This window comes from Suricata suricatta, chromosome 14, assembly GCF_006229205.1.
Source record: "Suricata suricatta isolate VVHF042 chromosome 14, meerkat_22Aug2017_6uvM2_HiC, whole genome shotgun sequence".
In the NCBI taxonomy this organism is placed as follows: domain Eukaryota; kingdom Metazoa; phylum Chordata; class Mammalia; order Carnivora; family Herpestidae; genus Suricata; species Suricata suricatta.
Genome location: NC_043713.1, coordinates 83245129 through 83268305, shown reverse-complemented (window position 1 = coordinate 83268305; position 23177 = coordinate 83245129). Strand labels below are relative to the sequence as shown.

At 43.9% G+C, this 23177-nt stretch overlaps 2 protein-coding genes across 11 annotated transcripts in view; both read right to left on the bottom strand.

Moving 5' to 3' along the window:
• The window catches only part of HIP1R (huntingtin interacting protein 1 related), a 28237-nt gene extending 28121 nt beyond the window's left edge, over window positions 1–116 (bottom strand). Inside the window, exon 1 of the mRNA XM_029922364.1 lies at window positions 32–116. Coding sequence (XP_029778224.1) covers window positions 32–76 — 45 coding nt within the window. The 5' untranslated portion in view covers window positions 77–116. The remainder of the gene's footprint in view (window positions 1–31) is intronic.
• Window positions 117–4238: 4122 nt separating this feature from the next.
• Window positions 4239–23177, bottom strand: part of CCDC62 (coiled-coil domain containing 62) — a 38401-nt gene continuing 19462 nt past the window's right edge. For 6 of the 10 annotated variants that reach the window (XM_029922159.1, XM_029922156.1, XM_029922163.1 and 3 more), the window contains 4 exons: window positions 21887–22043; window positions 18337–18462; window positions 6408–6501; window positions 4239–5040 (listed from right to left, as the gene is read on the bottom strand). In XM_029922159.1, coding sequence (XP_029778019.1) covers window positions 6448–6501; window positions 18337–18462; window positions 21887–22043 — 337 coding nt within the window. In that variant the 3' untranslated portion in view covers window positions 4239–5040; window positions 6408–6447. Of the gene's footprint in view, window positions 5041–6407; window positions 6502–18336; window positions 18463–20723; window positions 20786–20912; window positions 21090–21618; window positions 21637–21886; window positions 22044–23177 lie in introns of those variants that run through there. The other 4 variants (XR_003902512.1, XM_029922164.1, XM_029922158.1 and 1 more) reach the window with 4 other exon arrangements.

Here is a 23177-nt window from a genome sequence, read left to right as displayed (position 1 = left end):
GCCCCGCCCCGGGCCCCCAGCCCCTCCGCACCTCCGCCGCCCTCCCGGCGCGGAGCCCCTTCCCCGCAGCCTGCATTCAGCACTTCCTAAGTCGCGTCTACACCGGAGCAGGAATCCGGCTCCGTAGAGAAAACTTGGCCTCAATGAACCTGACCAATGGAAGCACAACTACAGATGTATTTTCCCTTCTTAGTCTTACATGAATTTATGTGTCAGAATGCATGCCAGTAAGCTCCCCCCTCTTTGTGCATCCCCACGCGGAGCTGTGGGGTGAATCTTGGGAGACTGCAGCCTCCGCGTCCGGACGCCTTGCCAGAAGCGGGGAACTGCAAGGGGAAGGGGGCAGGCAGGGCTGGGACAGCCCGCGGACCGCTCTGAACACCACTCAGCGCTGGGCCATCAAAGTGCATGCCGCCGCAGGAGGTCGGGTGGGACTTTAAAAAAACATTATTGTTGGTTTGCTTTTTAAATGATGCTTTTTACTTCACAAGACTGAAGTAAAAAAAAAAATCGCATTTCTCCCAAGTGCATGCTATCGAATGGTCATTTTGTTTCTATCCTCAGTTTCCCTCTCGGAATGTTAGGTGCGAAGTCACCCAATACAGGACTCCCCTTGAAGCGGGAGAGCGATGCCTGGAGGCGGTCCCCCTTCCTATGACTTCTCTGCCTGCCCCACAGCTGACACGGGGCACTTAGAGCTGCGTGTGACAGGCTCTCCTCTGACTCCATCGGAAAGAATTAACCGTGCTCTTGCCGAATTCCAATCCCTGAAGTGTCTTCATCAAAATGACAACAGCTAATATTTATCGGATGCTTATTATTTGCCAAGCACTGAGCTAAATACTTTACACGGACTATTTCATATATATATATAGTTTATTGTCAAATTGGTTTGCATATAACACCAGTGCTCTTCCCCACAAGTGCCCTCCTCCATGTCCATCACCCCCCTTTCCCTTTCCCTCTCCCCCTTCAGCCCTCAGTTCGTTTTCAGTATTCAAGAGTCTCTCATGATTTGCCTCCCTCCCTCTCTCAACTCTTTTTCCCCCTTCCCCTCCCCATGGTCCCGTTAGGTTTCTCCTGTTAGACCTATGAGTGCAAACATATGGTATCTGTCCTCCACCTGACTTACTTCACTTAGCATGACACCCTCGAGGTCCATCCACTTTGATACAAATGGCCAGATTTAGCAGCAGTTTCAACAATAGCCAAATCATAGAAAGAACCTAAATGTCTGTCACCTGATGAATGGATCAACAAGATGTGGTTTATATATACAGTGGAATACTACATGGCGATGAGAAACAATGAAATCTGACTATTTCATTTTTAAACCCCAGCACCCTACTCAACAGCTATGGCCAGATAAAGACCGTACTGGGTCATGTTGGCTCCAGACCAGCTGTTTCCCACATTGAACAAAAGCAAGTTATCCTGTGACCTTCATACTTAACCCAGCATCTTCTTTCAAACCAGACAACCTCCAAGTCTAGAAACATCTGCCACAGTTGCTTAACATTAGTAACTAACTACCTCTCTCTTTAAGGATGGTTTATTACTGAGATCCGAGAGCACTTTCCTAAAATACCTCTAATGAATTATAACTTATCTGCTTGTGTGTAAGCTTTTGAGCTCCCGGAGGGCAAGGACCACCCATTTTACTCTGTTTTATAACCTCAGTGCCCGGCAGAGTGCCTGGCACGTTAGCAATGTTCAATAAATGTGTGTGAAATCGAGGGCGGAAAATGTGAGTAAATAGCCCCCGCGCCCCATAATTGGGTACACTTCAGCTTCTGGCTGAGGTTTATAAAATGAGCAGCCTGGGACACAAGGATATAAGCTTCCCCACTCTGAATTTGTTGACGTTCGTCTTTGGTAACACACTTCAGGCGGTAGACCAGGTCCTAGTACTGGCCCTGCCACTGGTTGGCTGAAACTCTCCCTGTCATCAGCACGAGGGTGCCATTTTGCTGTATCTCCAGGGCTGTTTAGTGCTTTCTGGAGGCTATTATAAAGACAAAGGATTTGGGGTAAGAATGAGACCTCATTTCAAGGACGCCCCAAGAAGATGGAGAGTAGAGATTACATCACTGGGCTCGCTGAATCGATGGGGCTGCAATCCCCATGTCGCCTCACTGACACGGGTGTATGATCTGGCCCCAACCTCTGGGTCCAGCTTCAGCTTGCGCCATCCTAGTCCATCAGGTCTGAAAATGCATCATGCTCCTTTCCACCTCAGGGCCTTTGCACACGCTGTTACCATTGTCAGGAATGCTCTTCCTCTTCCTGTTTGCTGGTTAGCACTTACTTATATTTCAGTTCCTAGTTCACGTAAGATGAACTGAAGCCTCCACCCTTGACCTGTGCCCCTGATGTATGGTGTCACAGTAGCTCAAAGCTTTTTTTCGTAGTAGCACTTACCAGTTTTTCATGACCTATTTATGATAATTAAGGTCTGTCTCCTCCACTGTAAACAAGGATTCAGTCTGCTTTGCTCACTGGTGTCTCCCCAGCGGCCAGCAAAGCAGTACTTACTGTGTGCCTGTGTGCTCAAATTATTTTGTTTTTCTTTCTATTGTTGTTGTTGTTAGATGTCCTAAGTGCGCATTTGGCTGAGAACCCAGAAGTCACCGCTTACAGGACTGATTACTGTGCCCTCCTCACTTGAGAAACTCGCAAAAACCACTCTGGTTTTTCACCCACCTTGCCTGCTGGGATCGATGCGTCTGGTTTCTTAGTCTGCACCAACCTTACCCCACGGGGCCTCCCAATTCCATGCTTTTCTACTACGACTTTTTAAGTGAAACTGTTAACAGTGTTTACATATTATCTTGAATCAGAATTTCTTTCTTGTGGAGTATTTCTATCTCTGTTTAGAAGATCTGTCCACAAATTCTAAAAGTACCCTTACACCACTCTTTTTTTTTTTTTTCAAATTTTTATCTATTTTTTTTAATTTTTTTTAATGTTTTATTTATTTTTGATAGAGAGAGAGACAGAGCATGAGAAGGGGAGGGGCAGAGAGAGAAGGAGACACAGAACCGGAAGCAGGCTCCAGGCTCCGAGCTAGCTGCCAGCACAGAGCCTGATGTGGGGCTCGAACCCACGAACGTGAGATCTGACCTGAGCTGAAGTCGGAGGCATAACCGACTGAGCCACCCAGGCGCCCTTATCTATCTATTTTTGAGAGAGAGCTAGAACAAGCACGAGTGGCAGAGGGGCAGAGAGAGCGCGAGGGAGAAAAGAGAATCCCAAGCAGGCTCGCCCTGTCAGCACGGAGCCCGGGGTGCGGGTGACCTGAGCTAACTTCAGGAGTCGGCCGCCTAACCGACGGAGGCGTGCAGGGGCCCCTGCACCAGTCTCTTCTGATGGCTGGGGCTCCTGGCATGCAAGCTGTTTTTCCATTCAGTTGCCTCCTCTTAGGATGGAAGATATTGATGACGAAGTAGGAATGCTCAAGTCGAGTTTTATCTCACAACTCTTTCAAACATACTGAGGCTGCGGCTCCCTACAGACTCCGCTCCCATGTTTAAATAACTTAGGTTGAGACAGGGAAGTTGATGACACTATTGAGATGTCCCATTTGGGGTTATATGTGCTTTGATTCACAAGAACGTGGAGAGGTTGGGTGGGAGCTTAGATATGATAATCCTGGGAGCTCAAATACAGTTAGTCACAAAATACTGTTTCACTTTTTTCAAATTCTATAGTTCCCTGAAATGGTCCGACTTACTAGTATCTCGTCAGCGTTCTCTTTCTCTTCTCACTGGGCAGGCTGACGTGGAGCCATGAACCTAATGAAAAGAGAAGGAGAAATTTTCCTGTTTTGTTTCTCAGGCTGGAAATCAGCCTCTCCGGGGACATTTTAGGTTTCCAACAGCTCAGAATCAACAGTACCTTTCTCAGACTCGCTCTGCACAGACCGGCCGGCCGTGCCCCAGGGAGAAAGCAAGCATTTATAAAGAACTTCGGCAGAACCTCACCCAATTTCTCTTTTCAGCACCCTAATTAAAAAGGCTAAATGGGGTGGCTCCTCCACTCTCATGAAAATCACCTCTGAAGTAGCACTGAAACCTTCCAACAAAGGGGCGTTCATACAGCACAACAGAGCCTTGATAACTGCGATGCTTCAAAACTACATCCCCGCTCCCGAGCAAACGCGCTTGCCAGGTCCGGCGTCAAGCCGCTAACCTTCCTTATTTCACTCCTGTATAATAAAAAGAAACCCAAGGGAGCTATTTTTATTATTAAAAATATTTTTTATTGGCTGAAGCTGATCAATTCTCTTAGAAGGGACAGAAATGCACATACTACATTCTTTCAAAAAGTTAAATTACAAGTTAAAAGGGAAGTGTTTTAGTCTTTAATGATAAAAAAAAAAAATACCGCATTTAAACTTGATCTTCCAGCGAGCTTTTGTTTGTCTAGGTAGACAGGACCTCCTACTGTTCAGCTTTGGGACAGAAGGGCCTCAATCGTCAGCTGAGGAGATACTTTGCAGTTGAAAATATATTCTATCATTTCAGTTTGTCTAGTTTACACAGCGAAGTCCAGAGCGAAAGCCACAAGAGAGGCCTAGCAGCTCTCGCATGTTTGCAGCTGCCTCCGATAAGCCGTTGGTTGTAATTTAAATCCGTGCAGAGGTTTGTTTCTTTAAAAAAATCAGAGAGTGAAAACAGCACTTTATATGCAGGGGGGTCTCGATTTGATGCTCACACTTTTAAAGAGCTTCTCTAGTACTTAACTCTAGTCTGCATCTTTACAGAGAAGTCTTTTTCTCTCTGAGCATAATTCCAAGTGTGTATATAGTCAATACACAATAAGGTCCAATTGCTTACACATTAAAAAATATTTCTTCAACATGAAAACGGTCAACTTGAAAACCCATAAAATACAGATGTTGAAAAACTAACTTTCGGTTCCTGCTTCCCTTTGGTATTAAATGGTGCTCACAGAGGATCACAGTCCTCTTTTTGTTTCATGGTTAAGCGTTAGGTATTGATGTCTGCTTCCAGCCTTCCGAAGTTGGAAAATCGGCCTCTGCAGGAAGGAAACACAGTGTGAATAAAATCAAGTCAAGGAGAGCCTGGCAGTGTGTTCTAATTTCCAGTCTCTAAGAAATTAACTATATGCCCTGATTTTTATCTACGTAGGTCATGCAAAATACCATAAATATTAAAACTTCTCAGCAAAGAGAGAGAGAACAGGAGACAGTGAGATGGCTCCCTGGGCTCACGGCTTTCAGAGTTCCTGCTTACACTGAAAGCATCTGAAATGATTCTGTCTTTTAACTTCTCAGACTGGATTCTGAAGAAACTTTGCATATGAAATGTAGGTTCAACAGAAGGAAACAAATCAAGGAAATGCAAACTACATCGATGAACCTTTTATTCAGGATTTTTTTTTTAAGTTTATTTATTTATTTTGGGGGGGGCAGAGAGACAATCCCAAGCAGACACTGCACCCCGATGGATGCAGGGCTTGATCCCCTGGGACCGAGAGATCATGACCTGAGTGATATCAAGAGCTGGACACTTAACTGACTGAGCCTCCAGGCGCCCCTCAAGATTTTATTTATAGGGGCGCCTGGGTGACTCAGTCGGTTAAGCCTCCAACTTCGGCTCAGGTCAGATCTCACATTCATGGGTTCGAGCCCCGTGTCATGCTCTGTCTCTCTCTGTATAAAAAATAAATAAAACATTAAAACAAATTTTCAAAAAAAAAAAAGATTTTATTTTTAAGTCATCTCTACACCCAACATAGGGCTCGAACTCACAACCCCGAGATCAAAACTTGTACACTCCACAGCCTAAGCCAGTAGGTGCCCCATCAATGAACTTTTTTATAAAACCTGTGACCCCATGAAAATATTTCTTTCCAGATATCAAGATGAAATGCTAAAATATTAATTTAGATTCAGGTTTTGAAAGCTATCTGTATTCACTTCCCTGTACTTAAAATTCTAGGTATTGCGGCACCTGGGTGGCTCAGTAGGTTAAGTGGCTGACTTCAGCTCAGGTCATAATCTCAGGTTTGTGAGTTCAAGCCCCACATCAGGCTCCGTGCTGACAGGTTAGAGCCTGGAGCCTGCTTCAGAGTCTGTGTCTCCTTCTCTCTCTACCCTTCCCCTGCTCACGCTCTGTCTCTCAAAAATAAATAAACATTAAAAAAATAAAAATAAAATAAAATTCTAGTTATTGAGAACAAGAACTTTTTGATCTGCATTTCTCATACAAATAACTGACATTTTACTGATTAAATTTAGAAGGTATGTATAAATAGATCTAACAAGAGAAAGGATTAGAGGTCAAACAAATGCATGGCCTTGACTCCACATTATCAACATTCCCAAGTTACTTATTAAATATCAATTGAGATATACAGGGAGATAAACAAAGGTGACTTACCTCTGACGACAGTGAATACTGAAGTTGACTTTTGTATTCTTCAGTTAGTAAGGAGGGTATTTTTTTGAGCTGACTCTTCTGAGACTTCTAAGTTCTATAAAACAACTTCTAAGTTAGTATCCAGGAAAGAATAATTGGACAATACTTAAAATACACAAATATAGCAAAAATGCCTTTAAAAGACCTTAAGGAATTAATGAAATACAGTGAAGTAATTTCATACAACAAGTATCCATCCAGCAAAGAGGTACTAATCAGCTAATACCCAGTTATAACTGGCTCTCTGTCAGCCTTAATATGTACTATGTCGTGAGCCCCTAATGATGACAATGGTCATCAATAAGAATCAACAATTGTAAGTGCCCTTGTACCTACTAAGTACCTACTGAGGGTTGGTTTGTTAGCATTGTTAGGTGTTCTGGGAGATTTTTTAAAAATGTTTATTGTTTGTTTGTTTATTTTTAACGTTTATTCATTTCTGAGAGACAGAGACAGAGCACGAGAGTGGGGGAGGGGTAGAAAGAGAAGGAGACACAGAATCCGAAGACCCGACACGGGGCTCGAACCCACAAATCGTGAGATCATGACCTGAGCCAAAGTCAGAAGCTTAACCAGCTGAGCCACCCAGGCGCCCCGTATTTATTTTGAAAGAGAGAGACAGAGACAGAGACCATGGGCATGCGAGCGGGAGAGGGGCAGAGACAGAGGAGAGAGAGAATCCCAAGCAGGCTCCACGTCAGGGCAGAGCCCGATGCAGGGCTCCATCTCAGGAACCAGAACCGAAATCAACAGTTGGATGCTTAACTGAGCCAACCAGACGCCCCTGGGAGGTATATTTTTTAAAAGCATATGAAAAAGAAGGGAAGAGAAGGATGGTACCTGGACACCCGGCGGTGAACCCAGGTGGCGGACATCGGCTTGCGGGGAAGCTGACCTCCCCAGCCGCCTCCTCCTCCCCAGGGGCGACATCTGAGCCGGCCTCGGCTCCTCTCAGTGCTCCCAGACCTTCCCAGCTCTCACTCCTGCCACTTCTCTCTGCTCAAACAGCCTCCCTATGTATTTTACAATCCATTCACTTTGTTTCATTCCTTTAAAAACATTATTCTAAAAGGGATCTGGAGGCTTTCCGAGGCTGCAACAGAAACAGGTCAAGAACCCCAGCAGCACCGACAGTCCCAAGCTAGCGGTGAGGATGTCCAGGCCCCGGGACTCGGGGAGGCCCTCTTCCGCCCATTGACGGTGTAGGAAGCCTGCTCGGGGGCAAAGTGATGTGGTCAGCGGTGCTGTGTTTTACTCTCTTTCCTTTTTTCTCTCTCTTTTAAAATTATTGGGGCTCTTAATAAAAATAATATATATTCTTTTTTTAAATGTTTATTTTTGAGAGAGGAAGAGAGAGGGGGAGAGAAAGAGAGCATGCATGTGTGAGCTGGGGAGAGGCAGAGAGAGAGAAGCCCAAGCAGGCTCCACACAGCCAGCACAGAGCCTGTCCCAGGGCTCGAACTCATGAACCGTGAGATCATGACCTTTGCCAAACCAAGAGTCAGATGCCCGACTGAGCCACCCAGGCGCCCCCAAAATAATATATATTCTTATTCCCATCCCCGTGGATACATGTGAAGAATAGCATATGAGGGGCGCCTGGGTGGCTCAGTCAGTCAAGCGGCTGACTTCGGCTCAGGTCATGATCTCACGGACAGTGAGTTTGAGCCCCGCGTCGCGCTCTGTGCTGACAGCTCAGAGCCTAGAGCTGCTTCAGATTCTGTGTCTCCTTCTCGCTCTGCCCTTCTCGGGCTCACGCTCTGTCTCTGTCTCTCAAAAATAAGTAAACATTAAAAAAAAAAGAATAGCATATGAGCCTTTCAGTATCTTGCTTCTTTTCACTTAACAACATATCCCATAAGTATTTCCATGGGATATGTTGTCTTCCTCGCTCTGTTTTATGGCTAAGTAATATTCCACCGTGTGGGCGGCCCGTCGCTACTCCGAGTTCCTTTTTGCTGGACAGTCAGGATCGTTTCCGAACTTTGGCTATTACAGAGCAACGCTGCAGGGGCACCTGGGGCGCTCAGTCGGTTAAGCGTCCGACTCTTGATTTTGGTTCATGTTATGATCTCATGCTGTGGGTTTGAGCCCGGAGTTGGGGGTCCATGCCAGGCTCTGTGCTGACAGTGCAGAGCCTGCTTGGGATTCTCTCTCCCCTTCTTTCTCTGCCCCTCTCCTGCTTGTGTACTCTCTTAAGATAAATGAACTTTAATTAAAAAAAAAGCAATGCTGTAATGTGACACGTGTACATAGGCCACTTTACACACGTGTGGATCACTCGTAGGAGAGATTCCCACAGCAACACTACTGTGTCAAAGGCTCAGCTCTGCAAATTTTAGGAAACAGTGCCAAGTTCCCTGCTAGAAGGTTTGAATCACTGTGTGCTCCCCCAATGATGTCTAACAGTGTGTTTGAGAAAAAGGCTTTGAAATAAGACCTTTGTTCTCTGCAACAGATGCCAAAAAACGGTGACGCAGACAGGCTGATTAGAATTTTACCCTGCTTCCTTATGGCAAAAATTAAGAATTTTTACAAATTAGGGAGCCTGGGTGGCTCAGTTGGTTGAGTGTCTGACTCTTAATTTCCACTCAGGTCATGAGATCGAGTTCCGAGTCGGGCTCCAAGCTGCCAGCTCAGAGCCTGCTTTGGATTCTCTCTCTCTCTCTCTCTCTCTCTCTCAAATTGAATAAACTTTAAAGATTCTCTTTTCCTCTCTTCCTCTGCCCCACTCCCCTGCTTGCACGTTCTCTAAAATTTAAAAAGAATGAATTTTTACAAACGATGTGCTTTTTCTGTAACTATCAACACCCAGTTCCAAGGACCAGAGGGAGGGATTTTGTAAAGCATGTTGCCCAGTATTTCTGTGAATTATATTGTTTTTTCAACATTTCCAGAATTAGTTAATAATCTTCTGGAAAATTTATTATATCTGAAGCCAATATTTTTTCCAACTAATTCCAAAAAATTATCTTTCTAGCTATGAAATGTTAAGTGAGAGAATTAGTCACTTTTTCTCACCTGTAAGATGAAAGGTTGAGATTACACCCTCTTCTAGGTCTTTTTGAATCAAAAATTCTCTTCAACCAAGTTTTTACCAACCTCAAGCAGCTTTAACATTTTTTCATTCTATAGCTGAGGTTAGTTACTGTTTTGTCTTTTTTTTTATTATTTTTTTAATATTTATTATTTTTTGAGAGAGAGAGAGACAGAGCACAAGATGGGGAAGGATCAGAGAGAAAGAGAGTGACGCAGAATGCAAAGCAGACTCTAGGCTCTGAGCTGTCAGCACAGAGCTTGATGCAGGGCTCGATCCACGAACTGTCAGATCACGATCTGAGCCAAAGTCGGACGCTTGACTGACCGAGCCACCCAGGCGCCCCGGGTTTATCTTTTTTCTGATCGGGTCCATTCCAGGTATTTACTGAGCATCCTCCAGCAGGCACCGTGTGGGCCACGACTAGGAATGCGAGGAGGAATATGAGGGGCTCCGGAAGGTGCTCACAGAGGAGAGGAAGACATGTACACAATCCATCGTGCACTGTGACCCGCATTCTCACGGAGAGACGTGTATAGACACATCCATACGCAGCCTTGCTCTGAGGACAAAAGCAAGGAGCTATCAGTTATATCTTAGATAGGAATTTGACATAAAATCCTTCAGAAGAGGGGCACCTGGTGGCTCAGTTGGTTAAGCATCTGACTCTTAGTTTTGGCTCAGGTCATGATGTCACGATTTATGGGTTTGAGCCCCATGTTGGGACCCATGCTGGCAGTGTGGAGCCTGCTTGGGTCTCTCTCTCTCCCTCTCTCTCTCTCTCCCTCTCTCTCTCTCTTTCTCTCTCCCCTCCCCCTCCCCGTCTTTCTTTCTCTCCCCTTCTTTCTTTGCCTGCTTGCTTGCTGTCTCAAAATAAATAAATAAACTTAAAAAAATGACAACCCTACAGAACAGGTTAGGAGCCTGAGGCCATGAGGATGACTAGGAGCCGGCCAGGCAGATTATACTGAAAGACAGTTCTGTTACATCACTTGTTTTGGAAAAATATGAATTTGTTCCAACACAGCTGATATATTAGGGAGCAATTTGGGCCTAATGTGAAGTTTGCATTCATTTACCTGCAACTTTGTCCACGAGAAACGCCAGGTAACTTGTACTCTGCTGGCCTGAGCCATGGCACGCAGGAATACAGACGTGCACACACCCCTCAAACATCCACTGGCCTCCCCTGGTTCCCCGTGTGGTATAAGCCACCCTGTCCACACCTGCTGCCCCAGCTTCCCATCCAGTTCCCTTCCTACCCCTTCCCAGTGAGCCACCAGCCCCACCTCCCCAACGTCCAATTCTACATGCAAACTTCAGGTCTTTCTCAAGATAGTGCCATATTTATTACAGCATTTATCTATTTCTTAGCGACTCAACATGTATAAAAACTGTCCTACGGGGGCACCTGGGTGGCTGTCAGTTAAGCATCCAAATCTCAGTTTCGGCTCAGGTCAGAATCTCGCAGTTTGGTGAGTTTGAGCCCAGCCTGGGGCTCTGTGCTGGCAGTGTGGAGCCTGCTTGGAATTCTCTCTTTCTCTCCCTCTCTCTACTCCTCCCCTTCCACAATGTCTGTGTCTCTCTCAAAATAAACAAACAAGCAAACAAACATTTTAAAATAGCTGTCCTATCATTTTTATTACACTCCTATTCTTTTTGAAAAAAACATAGCACTGGGGTGCCTGGGTGGCTCAGACCATTAAGCATCTGACTTCAGCTCAGGTCACGAACTCGAGGCTTGGCTCATGAGTTCAAGCCCCGTATCGGGCTCTCTGCTGTCAGCACAGAGCCCACTTCAGATTCTCTGTTCCCTTCTCTCTTTGCCCCTCTCCAGCTCGTTCTCTCTCTAAATAAATAAACTTAAAAAAAAATTAAACTATCACTGAAAAGCTTTTGAGTGTTATGCCCCTAACCCCACTTTTCCTTTAAGTGGTGTGGTTTTTATTGTGCAATTTTACATTGTGCGGCCATTTTTAGGAATCTGTAAGTTGTGTTACAGCAGAAGTAACGTGGTTATCAAGATATTAAACAAGGTTGTGATATAATAATATGCACTCTTTATTTTTTAAGTTTTATTTAAATAATCTCTCTACTCCACTACCCCAAGATCAAGAGCCTCATGCTCTTCCAAATGAGCTGGGCGGGTGCCCCAAGTCCTTATTTTTTTTTTTTTAAAGTAAGCTCTAGGCCCAGCATGGGGCTTGAACTCACAACCCCGAGATCAGGAATCGCAAGCTCTACTGACTGAGCCGGCCAAGCACCCCGTTCTTTAGTCAAGGATTAAATGATAAGATCTAGCAGCAGTTCTAATATTCTGTAATTCTGAGCTGGTGCTAGGTAAAGAGGGTATCTCGAGAAACCTGTAATGACCGTAACGTGAGCTGAAGCCACACGTGATCTCTAGCAGGGACAGTCCTCTGTATTATAGGCTCCCGTGGCTGGTTTCCTATGCCCAGAATTAAAGGAAGTGCTAAATTTCAATTAGAGATTAATTAAAATAAGCTTATGTGTGCTTTCTATTCCCATCAAAGTTTATGGACCCCCTGAATTCTATTCGACAAACTCCAATTAAAATTCTCTGCCTAACGAATCCACAGAGGAAAAAAAAGATTAACAGCCGCCAGAGACTAGGGCAGAGGGGCTGGGGAGGGACTGCTACCAGGCACGGGCTTTCTTCGGGGATGATGAAAACGGCCTGTTCGCAAGGTAGACTATGGGACAGTCACACATTTTGTAAATACACTAACACCACTGGATCGTACCCTCCACATAGAAGACCTTAACGGTATATACATTATATCTCAACAAAGCTGTTTAAAAAAACCCTCATGAATACTTAAAAATGCTTTCTGCCCCAATGTAAAATAAGTTGTTTCACTAATGCTTCAGAGTCTGTCAAGAAAAAAATCTTTCTTCCCAGGGCGCCTGGGAGGCTCAGTCAGTTGAGCGTCCGACTTCAGCTCAGGTCATGATCTCACAGTCCGTGGGTTCGAGCCCGGCATCGGGCTCTGTGCTGACCGCTAGCTCAGAGCCTGGGGCCTGCTTCCGGTTCTGTGTCTGCCTCTCCCTCTGCCCCTCCCTGTTCACACTCTGTCTCTATCAGTCAAAAATAAATAAATGTAAAAAAATTTTTTTTAATCTTTCTTCCCAGAAAACACCACAAAGTCCATTAAGGCTGCCACTTTGAAAAGCTCATATGGCATATATGGTAGATATTCTTTTAAAAATCACTATTTTGGGGGCGCCTGGGTGGCTCAGTCAGTTAACCATCCAACTTCAGCTCAGGTCAAGATCTCACAGTTCGTGAGTTCAAGCCCTGCATCAAGCTCTGTGCTGACAGCTCAGAGCCTGGAACCTGTCTTCAGCTTCTGTGTCTCCCTCTCTCTCTACTCACCTCCCTGCTCCTGGTGTCTCTCTCAAAAATAAATAAAACATTAAAAAATAAATTAATTTAAAAAATAAAAATCACTATTTTTGGAGCCCATTCTTTTTTTCAAATGTTTATTTATTTTGAGAGAGAGAGTACATGCATGAGTGGGGGAGGGACAGAGAGAGAGAGAAAGAGGGAGAGAGAGAATTCCAGGCAGGCTCCGTGCTGTCAGCACACAGCCTGACATGGGGCTTGAACTCAAAAATCATGAGATCATAACCTGAGCAAAAGTCAAGAGTTGGATGCTTGGGGCGCCAGGGTGGCTCAGTTGGTTAAGGCTCCGACTTTGGCTCAGGTCAGATCTCACGTTCGTGGGTTCGAGCCCCGCGTCAGGCTCTGTGCTGACAGCTGGCTCAGAGCCTGGAGCCTGCTTCCGGTTCTGTGTCTCCCTCTCTCCCTGCCCCTCCCCCTCTCATGCTCTGTCTCTCTCTGTATCAAAAATAAATAAAACATTAAAAAAAAAAAAAAGAGTTGGATGCTTAACCAACTGAGCCCCCCAGCAACCCCTCTTTAAGTTTATTTATTTTGAGAGAGAGAGAGAGAGAGAGTGTGAGTGAGTTTGAGCATGACTAGGGGAGGGGCAGAGAGAGAGACAGCATCTCAAGCAACTGACGCTTGCCTGACTGAGCCACCCAGGCACCTGGAGCCTGTTTAAGGTAATCTTGGGGTGCCTGGTAGTCTCATTTGGTGGAGTGTCAGATTCTTGGTTTCGGGGTTGTGAGATCAAGCCCCACACTGGGTGAAGAGATAACTTAAAAATAAAGCCTTCAAAAAGCTAACAATAAAATAAAATGGATAATGTTCTAGTTTCAGATCATCTGTGTCATGTGGAAAGTGCTCCATGGAACTCTGAATCTACCAAAACACCAACGTGATGAGGAACGAAGCCAGCAGTGGCCCTGGAGAGTACCTCCCGGAATAAGGCAAGGACGTCAGCCCTCACTTTTCTATCCAACACTGATCTGCAGGTCTTACCCAGAACAATCAGGAAAGAAAAAGACATATGGCATGCAGATCAGAAAAAGAAATTCTTTGTTCATAAGTGACATGATTGTCTATGTAGAGATCCCTAACCAGCTACAGAAAACCTACCAACATAGGTGAATTTAGATAGGGGCAATTTACAAAAGTCAATTGCAGTTCATCAAACCATCAGCAGACAATTAATGAGATTTAAAACAGCATGTATAATAGCAGCAATAAATAAAATATTAGCAATACATTTAACAATAGATGTACAAGACCCCTATAAAAACTACAAAGTATATTACGAGAAATGAAGGCAGACCTTTTATTAAGGTCAATAAAGAAGCAAACAAAAAATAAACTGTAGGAAGATAAACTCTGTTCACAAATGTCAATTCTTCCCCAAGAGATCTATAAATTCAATGAAATTACAACATCCGAGTATATTTTTGTAAAAATTGGCAAGTTGACTTGTCAGTAGCTCCCTGGAGTAGAGGAAAGGGGGAGTTCATGCCAAAGAACATGAGGGAACTTTCTGGGGTGATGGAAATGTTCTGTATCTTCACTGGGATACTGGTTACATGAGTGTATGTACATTTATCTAAACTTACTGAACTAATGATCCGTGTTAGTTTTCATTAAAGAACAAGTACATAGGCATTAAAGTCTATGAAGTTGACACAGGGTAGTCCTGGCTTCAGGAGCAGAATCGAGTGATTTATCTCTTACATGTAACAACCAGTGCTCATCCCGAAAAGTGCCCTCCTTAATGCCCCTCACCCAATTAACCCCGCCCCCCCACACCCTCCAGCAACCCTGTTTGTTCTCTTGTATTTAAGAGTCTCTTATGGTTTGCCTCCCTCTATCTTGTTTTCTTTCCCTTCTGCTATATTCATCTGTTGAGTTTCTCAAATTCTACATATATCTTTCTCTGACTTATTTCGCTTGACATAATACCCTCTAGTTCCATCCATGTTGTAGCAAATGGCAGGATTTCATTCTTTTTCATTGCCACATAATATTCCATTGTATGTGTGCGCGTGCGCACATGTGTGTACACACCACCTCTTCTTTATCCATTCATCAGTTGATGGGTATTTGGGCTCTTTCCATAAATAATTTGGCTATTGTTGACAGCGCTGCTATCAACCTTGGGGTGCATGTGCCCCTTTGAATCAGTATTTTTATATACTTTTGTATCCTTTGAATAAATTCCTAGTAGTGCAATTGCTGAGTTGTACGGTAGTTCTATTTTTCATTTTCTGAGGAACCTCCACACTGTTTTCCAGAGTGGCTATACTAGTTTGCATTCCCACCAACAGTGCAAAAGGCTCCTATCCAACATCTGTTGTTGCCTGAGTTGTTAATATTAGCCACTCTGACAGGCATGAGGTGGTGTCTCATTGTAGTTTTGATTTGTATTTCCCTGATGATGAGTGATGTTGAGCATCTTTTCATCTGTCTTTTCATCTGTTAGCCATCTGGATGTCTTCTTTGGAAAAATGTCTATTCATGTCTTCTGCCCATTTCTTCACCGGATTATTTGGGTTTTGGGTTTTGAGTTTGGTGAGTTCTTTATAGATTTTGGATACTAACGCCTTATCTGTTATGTCATTTGCAAATATCTTCTCCCATTACATTGGTTGCCTTTTATTTATTTATTTTTTAATGTTTATTTATTTTTGAGAGAGAGAGGCGAAGAGGGGTGGGGATTCAAAGCAGGCTCTGTGCTGACAGCAGAGAGTCGGATGCAGGGATCAAACTCACAAACCACAAGATCATGATGTGAGCTGAAGTCAGAAACTTAACCAACCAAGTCACCCAGGCGCCCCTGTTGGCTGCCTTTTACTTTTGCTGTTGCAGTCCAGTTTTCCCAATAAAATTTGCTGAAAAGACTGTCTTTATTCCACTGGGTATTCTTTCCTGCTTTGTCAAAGATTAGCTGGCCATACATTTGTGGGTCCATTTCTGCTTCTCACTGCTGTTCCATTGATCTATGTATCAGTTTTTGTGCCAGTACCATACTGTCGCGATGATTACAAGCTTTGTAACACGGCTTGAAGTCCGGAACTGTGATGCCTCCAGCTTTGGTTTTCTTTTCCAACATTACTTTGGCTATTCAGGGTCATCTGTGGTACCACACAGATTTTAGGATTTTCTGTTCTAACTCTGTAAAGAATGCTGGTGTCATTTGGATAGGGATTGCACTGAATGTGTGGATACTTTGGGTAGTATCAACATTTTAACAATATTTGTTTTTCCAATGCATAAGCATGAAACGTTTTTCCATTTCTTTGTGTCTTCTTCAGTTCCTTTCATAAGCTTTCTATGGTTTTCGGCATACAGATCTTTTACCTCATATAAACAAAGTTGTATTTCAGTGTTCTTACAGACCTTTTTTTATTTTAGTTTTTTGGTCAGAGACACAAAAAAAGTTTAACTCAATGGCTGTCAAGTATTGTTATGCACACAGCACACCCAAGTAATGTACCTGGAATCTTAAATGTAAAGCCTCAGTTCTAAGCTATTTTAGAGAGTTTAGAGATCAGGAAACTGGAACCTAAGTATCCTGATTTCAAGTTCAAAGTTCTTTTCACTATATTCATTAAGGCTATCAAATCCACAAAACAAGTTACATCATCGCTACTGAAATGTTACTGGGCTCAGAAAAAGCAGTTAAAATTAACATGTGAAAACACTCCTCAAAATTAATACATAAAACACTCCCCAAAGGAATGACAGATTTAGAATGAATATTTTGCATAACTAATGAAATAACAGCTCTAAGTAACAGTAATCAAAGACTGCTAAAATCATTAAGTACACTTTATAAATATAAAAGCTCGGGCTGACCAACTCTTGAATTTCCAGTCAAACCTTTACATCCACAGGTGGCACAGCCAGAGATCAGGGTCCTCCTGGTGCGATGGAGTAAGTGGGCAGCAGACAGCACCGCCAGTGAGGTAGTGATGCCAAACCAAGCCAAAACCGCACAATGATCCCAGGTCTAACCAAGTCCACTAGAGCTAAATACCGGTTCTTCGGAGTCATGGAGGACAGAGAAATGTGTTCAATAATAATGAGGACAGCTAGCAAGATCCAGAATTCAGGAAATTCTACAGGACAAATGACCCAGTGTTTCTTCCACAAATAAATGGCATGAGAAAAACAAAGGGAGAAGGAGAAAAAGAAAGAGGGAGAAGAAAAAGGAGGAAGTAGGAAGGAAGATGGAGAAGGACCTGTCAGTGATTGAGAGTTATTTTTTTAAGCTTATATATTTATTTGTTTGTTTGTTTATTTAGTAATCTCTACACCCAACGTAGGGCTCAAACTCATGACCTGAGGTCAGGAGTAGCGTGCTCTTCTGACTGAACCAGCCAGATGCCCCTTAAGAGAGACTTTATCCAAATGCAAAGGATGGACCTTGGTTGATTTAAATAAAGAGTAAAAAGACATTTTATAGATTAATGGGGAAAACTTAACATGGTCTAGTCGTTAGGTTGATATTAACAAACTATTGCTAATTTGGTTGGGTGTGACAGTGTTAGAACTATTTTTTTAAAAATCCTTATCTGTGAAAGATACATAATGAAGTTTTAAAAAAATTTAATGTTTATTTATTTTTGAGAGAGAGACAGAGACAGAGACCAAGAGAAGGGCAGAGAGAGGGAGACACAGAATCCAAAGAAGGTTCCAGGCTCTTGAGTTGTCAGCACAGAGCCTGACGCAGTGCTCAAACTCATGAACTATGAGGTCATGACTGGAGCCGAAGTTGGACCCTAATCTACAGGGCCACTCAAGTGCCCCCGAGTTGTTTCTGTTTCTTTTTTCTTTTAAATGTTCATTTACTTTTGAGAAAGAGAGAGAGAGCAAGAGTGGGGTAGGGGCAGAGAGAGAGGTAGACAAAGGACCCGAAGCAGGCTCTGCGCAGTCAGCACAGAGCATGATGTGGGGCTCAAACTCACAAACCATGGGATCATGACCTGAGATGAAGTTGGACACTCAATCAACTGAGCCTCCCAGGTGCCCCGCATACTTAAGTTTTTATGAGTGAAATGATATGATGTCTGGGATTTGCTTTAAGATGCTAAGAAAACACGTATGGATACAGGAAGATAAAACAAAAATGGCAAAACATTGAAGGTCTGTGATTTTAATATTCTTTCTACTTCTGTATTTGAAGTTGTCTATATTAAAATATATAATTTTATACCCCCAAGAATCTATATTCATATGAAGCCCAGGTAATTGGAAAGAGGAAGTTGGGGCACAGCAACTTTTTTGGGTATGACTTTCCCCTGGTCCTTCAAACCAGTGTGTCACCTCTGTCCCAGAGGCATGCAGGGACTTCCCTTCTGCTAGAAAGGGACGCTCGGCCAGTGATGCTTGCAAGTGAGAACTCAGTGGGGTGTTCGGGTACACAGATGGGGGTCAGAAGAAAAGTCACCACCTACATTTCGGGCGCCGCTGCTGAAGCTCTCGGAGCTGATGGGGAGCAGGGTACTCAACTCCAGGTCCGTGACCATCTGGCGAGACTCCGCCAGCAAACGCTGAAGCTTGCTCGTGGGCGAAGAGTCGTCCTAGGAAGACGGCAGGCACAGTGTTAGCGTTCAAGAAATCCAGAAGCACTTCTAGAGGTTTATGTTTACAAGTAAACATGCTAGACACAACGCTAACCATCCAAGAATGTTTCTTTGGCTTTAGGTATTATGTATCAAAGCTGGGCATTAAATACTAGCATAACCAAATTCCATTTATTTCTTAGAACCTACTTGGCTAAATAATTTGACCTCACCAGACCTTACAACTAATTAAGCAACATCCATGTGATACAAAGAATCCTAGGCTGGGGCGCCTGGCTGGCTCAGTAGGTAGAGCGTGCAACTCTTGATCTTGGGGTTGTAAGTTCAAGCCCCACATTGGGTATAGAGATTACTTAAAGATACAATCTTAAAAAAAAATCCTAGGCATTGTTTAGCTCTCCTAAATTAACTTTGCTAAGCCATAATTACCATGCTAATTAATATGTCTAAAAACTTGCAAAATGTAACTTAAATATTAAAGACTGGTAAGCTTTTAAGGGGCACCTGGGTGGCTCAGTCGACGAAACATATGACCCTTGACTTTGGCTGAGGTCATGATCTCATTGTTTGTGGGTTCGAGCCCCACGTCAGGCTCTGTGCTGACAGCTGAGAGGCTGGAACTGCTTCAGATTCTGTGTCTCCATTTCTGCCTCTCCCCTGCCGGTGCTCAGTCTCTCTTCTCTCAAAAATAAATAATAAGCATTAATGAATATTATAAAACTATGTGGATATGTGCCTTAGTTTGTTCTTGTTTAATTTCCAACTTTGGGATCTGAAGTTTTAGCGTGACAACCACTCTTAAAAGTATCCAATTTTTTTGTTAAGAAGAGTGAATTCTAATGCTCCAGGAACAAAGATGATCACTGCTGACCTGGATCTAGAAGACATTTAATAAATACCTGCTGAGCGAATATATCTGTGTGTGCGAGCACGTGCGCGTGCACACACACACACACACACACAAATATATCTACATATATATGGATAAGGTAAGCATGTAATATCATATTTCTGCCTCAGAAAAATAGGTACCAACCCTGAAAAAAGGTCTCACGAGAGCCGAAAACGTAGTAGCTAACATTTCCTCTCATACCAGCAGCTTTAAAAAATTTAACAGCTTTGAGGGGCGCCTGGGCGCCTCAGTCGCTTGTGTCTGACTTTGGCTCAGTCATAATCTCATGGTCTGTGAGTTGGAGCCCTGCGTCTAGCTCTGTGCTTACAGCTTAGGGCCTAGAGCCTGCTTCGGATTCTGTGTCTCCCTCTCTCTCTGCCCCTCCCCTGCTCATTCGTGTTCCATTTCTCTCTCTCCCAAAACTAAACATTTAAAAGAATTTTTAATTTAACAGCTTTGAGGTATAATCAATGTACAATTAACTATACAATTAAGTCGGGGCGTCTGGGTGGTTTAGTCACTTGGGTGTCCGACTTTGGCTCAGGTCATGATCTCATGGCTTTTGAGTTCATGCCCCGTGTCGGGCTCTGTGCTGACAGCTCAGAGTCTGGAGCTGCTTCGGACTCTGTGTCTCCCTTTCTCCCTGCCTCTCCTCCGCTCGTGGTCTCTCTCTCTCTCTCTCTCTCTCTCTCTAAGATAAATATTAACAATTTTATATGTTGAGTTTTGCATATGTACACAGCCCTGAAACCACACCCACAACGGATAAGGACGCAAACCTACGGCCCTTGGGAATCCCTGCCTCTGAGTCCGTCCACCCATTCCCAGCCAACACTGGTCTGTCTTCTGTCACCAGAGACTAGTTTGCGTTTTCTGGAATTTCATATAAACACATTCATATTTTCGTCTATGCAGCATCTTTCATTCAGCCTAATTATCTTGAGATTCACCCGAGCTGTGTCCTGGAAGCGGCTTGTGCCTTCGTACCCCTTCCTGAGAAGCACCCCACTGCGCGCAGGCATGTTTGTCTCTTCACCTACTGATGGTATTTGGGTTGTTTCCAGTTCATATAAATAAAGCTGCTTGAATATTCACGTGCAAGTCTTTGTTTGGATGTGTTTCCATTTCTCTCGGGGAACAGCTGGGCCATACGGTACGTACATATTAACTTTTTAAGAAACTACCCCAGCTGCTCTTCAAAGTGAATTTTCTTTTCCCACCATCAGCGAAGGAAAGTGCCAGTTGCTCCAGATTCTAGTCAACACTTGGTACGGTCAATTTTTAACAGGGAACTAACACTCATCCGATACTCACGAGGGGCCAGGCCCCTCAATGTCTCATTTAGACCAAGCAAGTGGAATGTTACCTTTCATATTTGCAAGTGAAGAAACTGAGGCTCACAGAAAGCAAATAACTTGACTGAGGTCCCTGAGTGAAGACAAAGCAAAACAAGGATTTGAACTCAGATCAATTCCACAGCTTATAATCTTCCCCAAATGAAGCCAAAAGTAATGAAGGTCACTTGAACTCATTCTCACTGGGAAAGAGCTGTACTGTGCGTGCGTCACAGTGACAATGCAGCGGCACCCTCACTGACCATCAGGAGGGGCGTGAGCAAGCCGGTTTATTCAAAGGACACACATGGATCAACAGTCAGAACGAAGAGACTAAGTCTTCAAGTATCAGCCTGGATAAATGTCACAAAATATTCACACGGCTGGAAAAAATCACACTGCAAGAGGATAGAGGCAGTATTTTACCACGTAGGCACACTTTAAATACACACAAAACATTAGGGAATGTTTAAATATACGTTTTTATGTATTAAAAGCACAAGAACAAGTGTAAATGCAATTTCAGGAGTGATTAAGTGGTGGGGGGTGGGCAAGGGGAGAATGGCACACGGTTCCCACACTTGATCTGCAGTATTTTATTTCTTGAACAAGAAAAATAAAGCAAATGTGGCGAATGTAAACATGTTAAATCTGAACTAGGTGCACAATTGCTTGTTATAGTCTTCATTTTTTGTTACACTGAGAATACATGTATGCACATATATGTGTAATATGTTACATCTACCAGTCACCCGGAGGGCCTGAGGGACACCTGGCCTAGAGTTAACGCTATAGAATAATATTTATTTTTTATTTAAGTTTTTATTTATTTTGAGAGAGAGAGAGAGAGAGAGAGAGAGAGAGAGAATCCCAAGCAGGCTCCACTCTGTCAGCATGGAGTCCGATGTGGGCTTGAACTCACGAATGGTGAGATCATGACCTGAGCTGAAACCAAGAGTCAGACACTTAATCATCTGAGCCACCCAGGAGCCTCTACAGAATATTTAAAGGAAACAGAAGACGAGTAACTCTGACCTCAGTTAAATGATATAATTAAAGTCCCATAGTTTAGAAAAATACTCCTGAAGAATGACCAAAATTACGCACACGAACAACAGACCTACAGGAGAATTAACAGTGTGTCGGGGAGAGGCCTTGCTTGAATGAGCCGCGTGTCTCTAAGCAAAATACCAACCTTCTCACTGGACGACGGTGCCTCTTTGTTGAATAACAAAATCTTAGGGGAGTTCTTTGTATCAGAGGCCGGCTCTGTCTCTATTGATTTCTCCTCCTCTCTTGCCGCAGATTTCGAAGAACCCAAGCAGTGGGAATGCTGGATGGCGATGAGCTCACTACAGATCAGAGGCGCAAATGGAGAGAGACGTCTTAAAGCAGCATCAACATGCGTCACCGACGCTCCTACACTTAGAAGTATCTCAACAGGACACCAGAAGAGTTCTTTTTCTTTTTAATGAAGAAGCTCAAGTTTGAGCAGAACATTACAGATTTGAAGACAATACTTGTATAGAGTATTGTTAAATTAATGCATACCCTTTGCAGTCAGAATTAAAATAGAATCTTAAAGGGTAACAACAGAATAGAGAACTTCCATGCCCCTTCCAAATAAAAGAAAGAAAGACAACGAAGGAAAGATGATTCAAGGGACAGGATCATCCAAAAGGGAGGGAAAAAAACTAACATAGATTAAACTTATGAAAATTTTGAGATTTCTATTTGTGATGATTTTTGTTAATGGCTTTTAAAAGTCCTTTGGTGAGAGCGGAACGGCCATGTGTGGCTGTCGTTCCCGGCAGGCCCTCACACCGGAGAACAGACACGTATGGCCAAGCTGCCGGGGCCGATCGAGAGTCTGGGCTCAGAGAACGCATGGCATGGGCAGAGCCGCCTCCTCCCCGGTCCTGGCACGGAAGGGGAGGGGGCTGCACCCTGCACAGGAAGCCCCCTGTGGCATGGCTGGCACGGGACAGCGGTCTGGATGTGAGCTTAGTCCGCTGATGACGTCGGTGCACAGCGAGTGCTTATACTCTAAGGGAGACCTGGAGAACCGGATCGTCTCCTGGGTGTAACCGCACACGCGTCAGGCGCCATGCGGGCACTGCGCCTCTGCGGGCAGCACCAGTCCTGCCAAGTCTTTCACACCAGGGAGGTCAAAAGGGTCTTGAAAGAAAACTCCGAATTTAAATTTGAATTTCTTTCCTATGTTAAATTTAACATCTGTCTGCTATGCTCTTAAATCTAACATAGGAGCTGAGTGTGGAGCCTGCTTAGGATTCGCTCTCCCATTCATGCTCGTGCTCTAAAAAAAAATAAAGAAGGGGCGCTTGGGTGGCTCAGTTGGTTAAGTGTCTGACTCTTGATCTTGGCTCAGGTCATGATCCCACAGTTCGTGGTTTTGAGCCTCGCGTTGGGCTCTATGTTGACAGTGCAGAGCCTGCTTGGGATTCTGGTTCTCCCTCTCTCTGCCC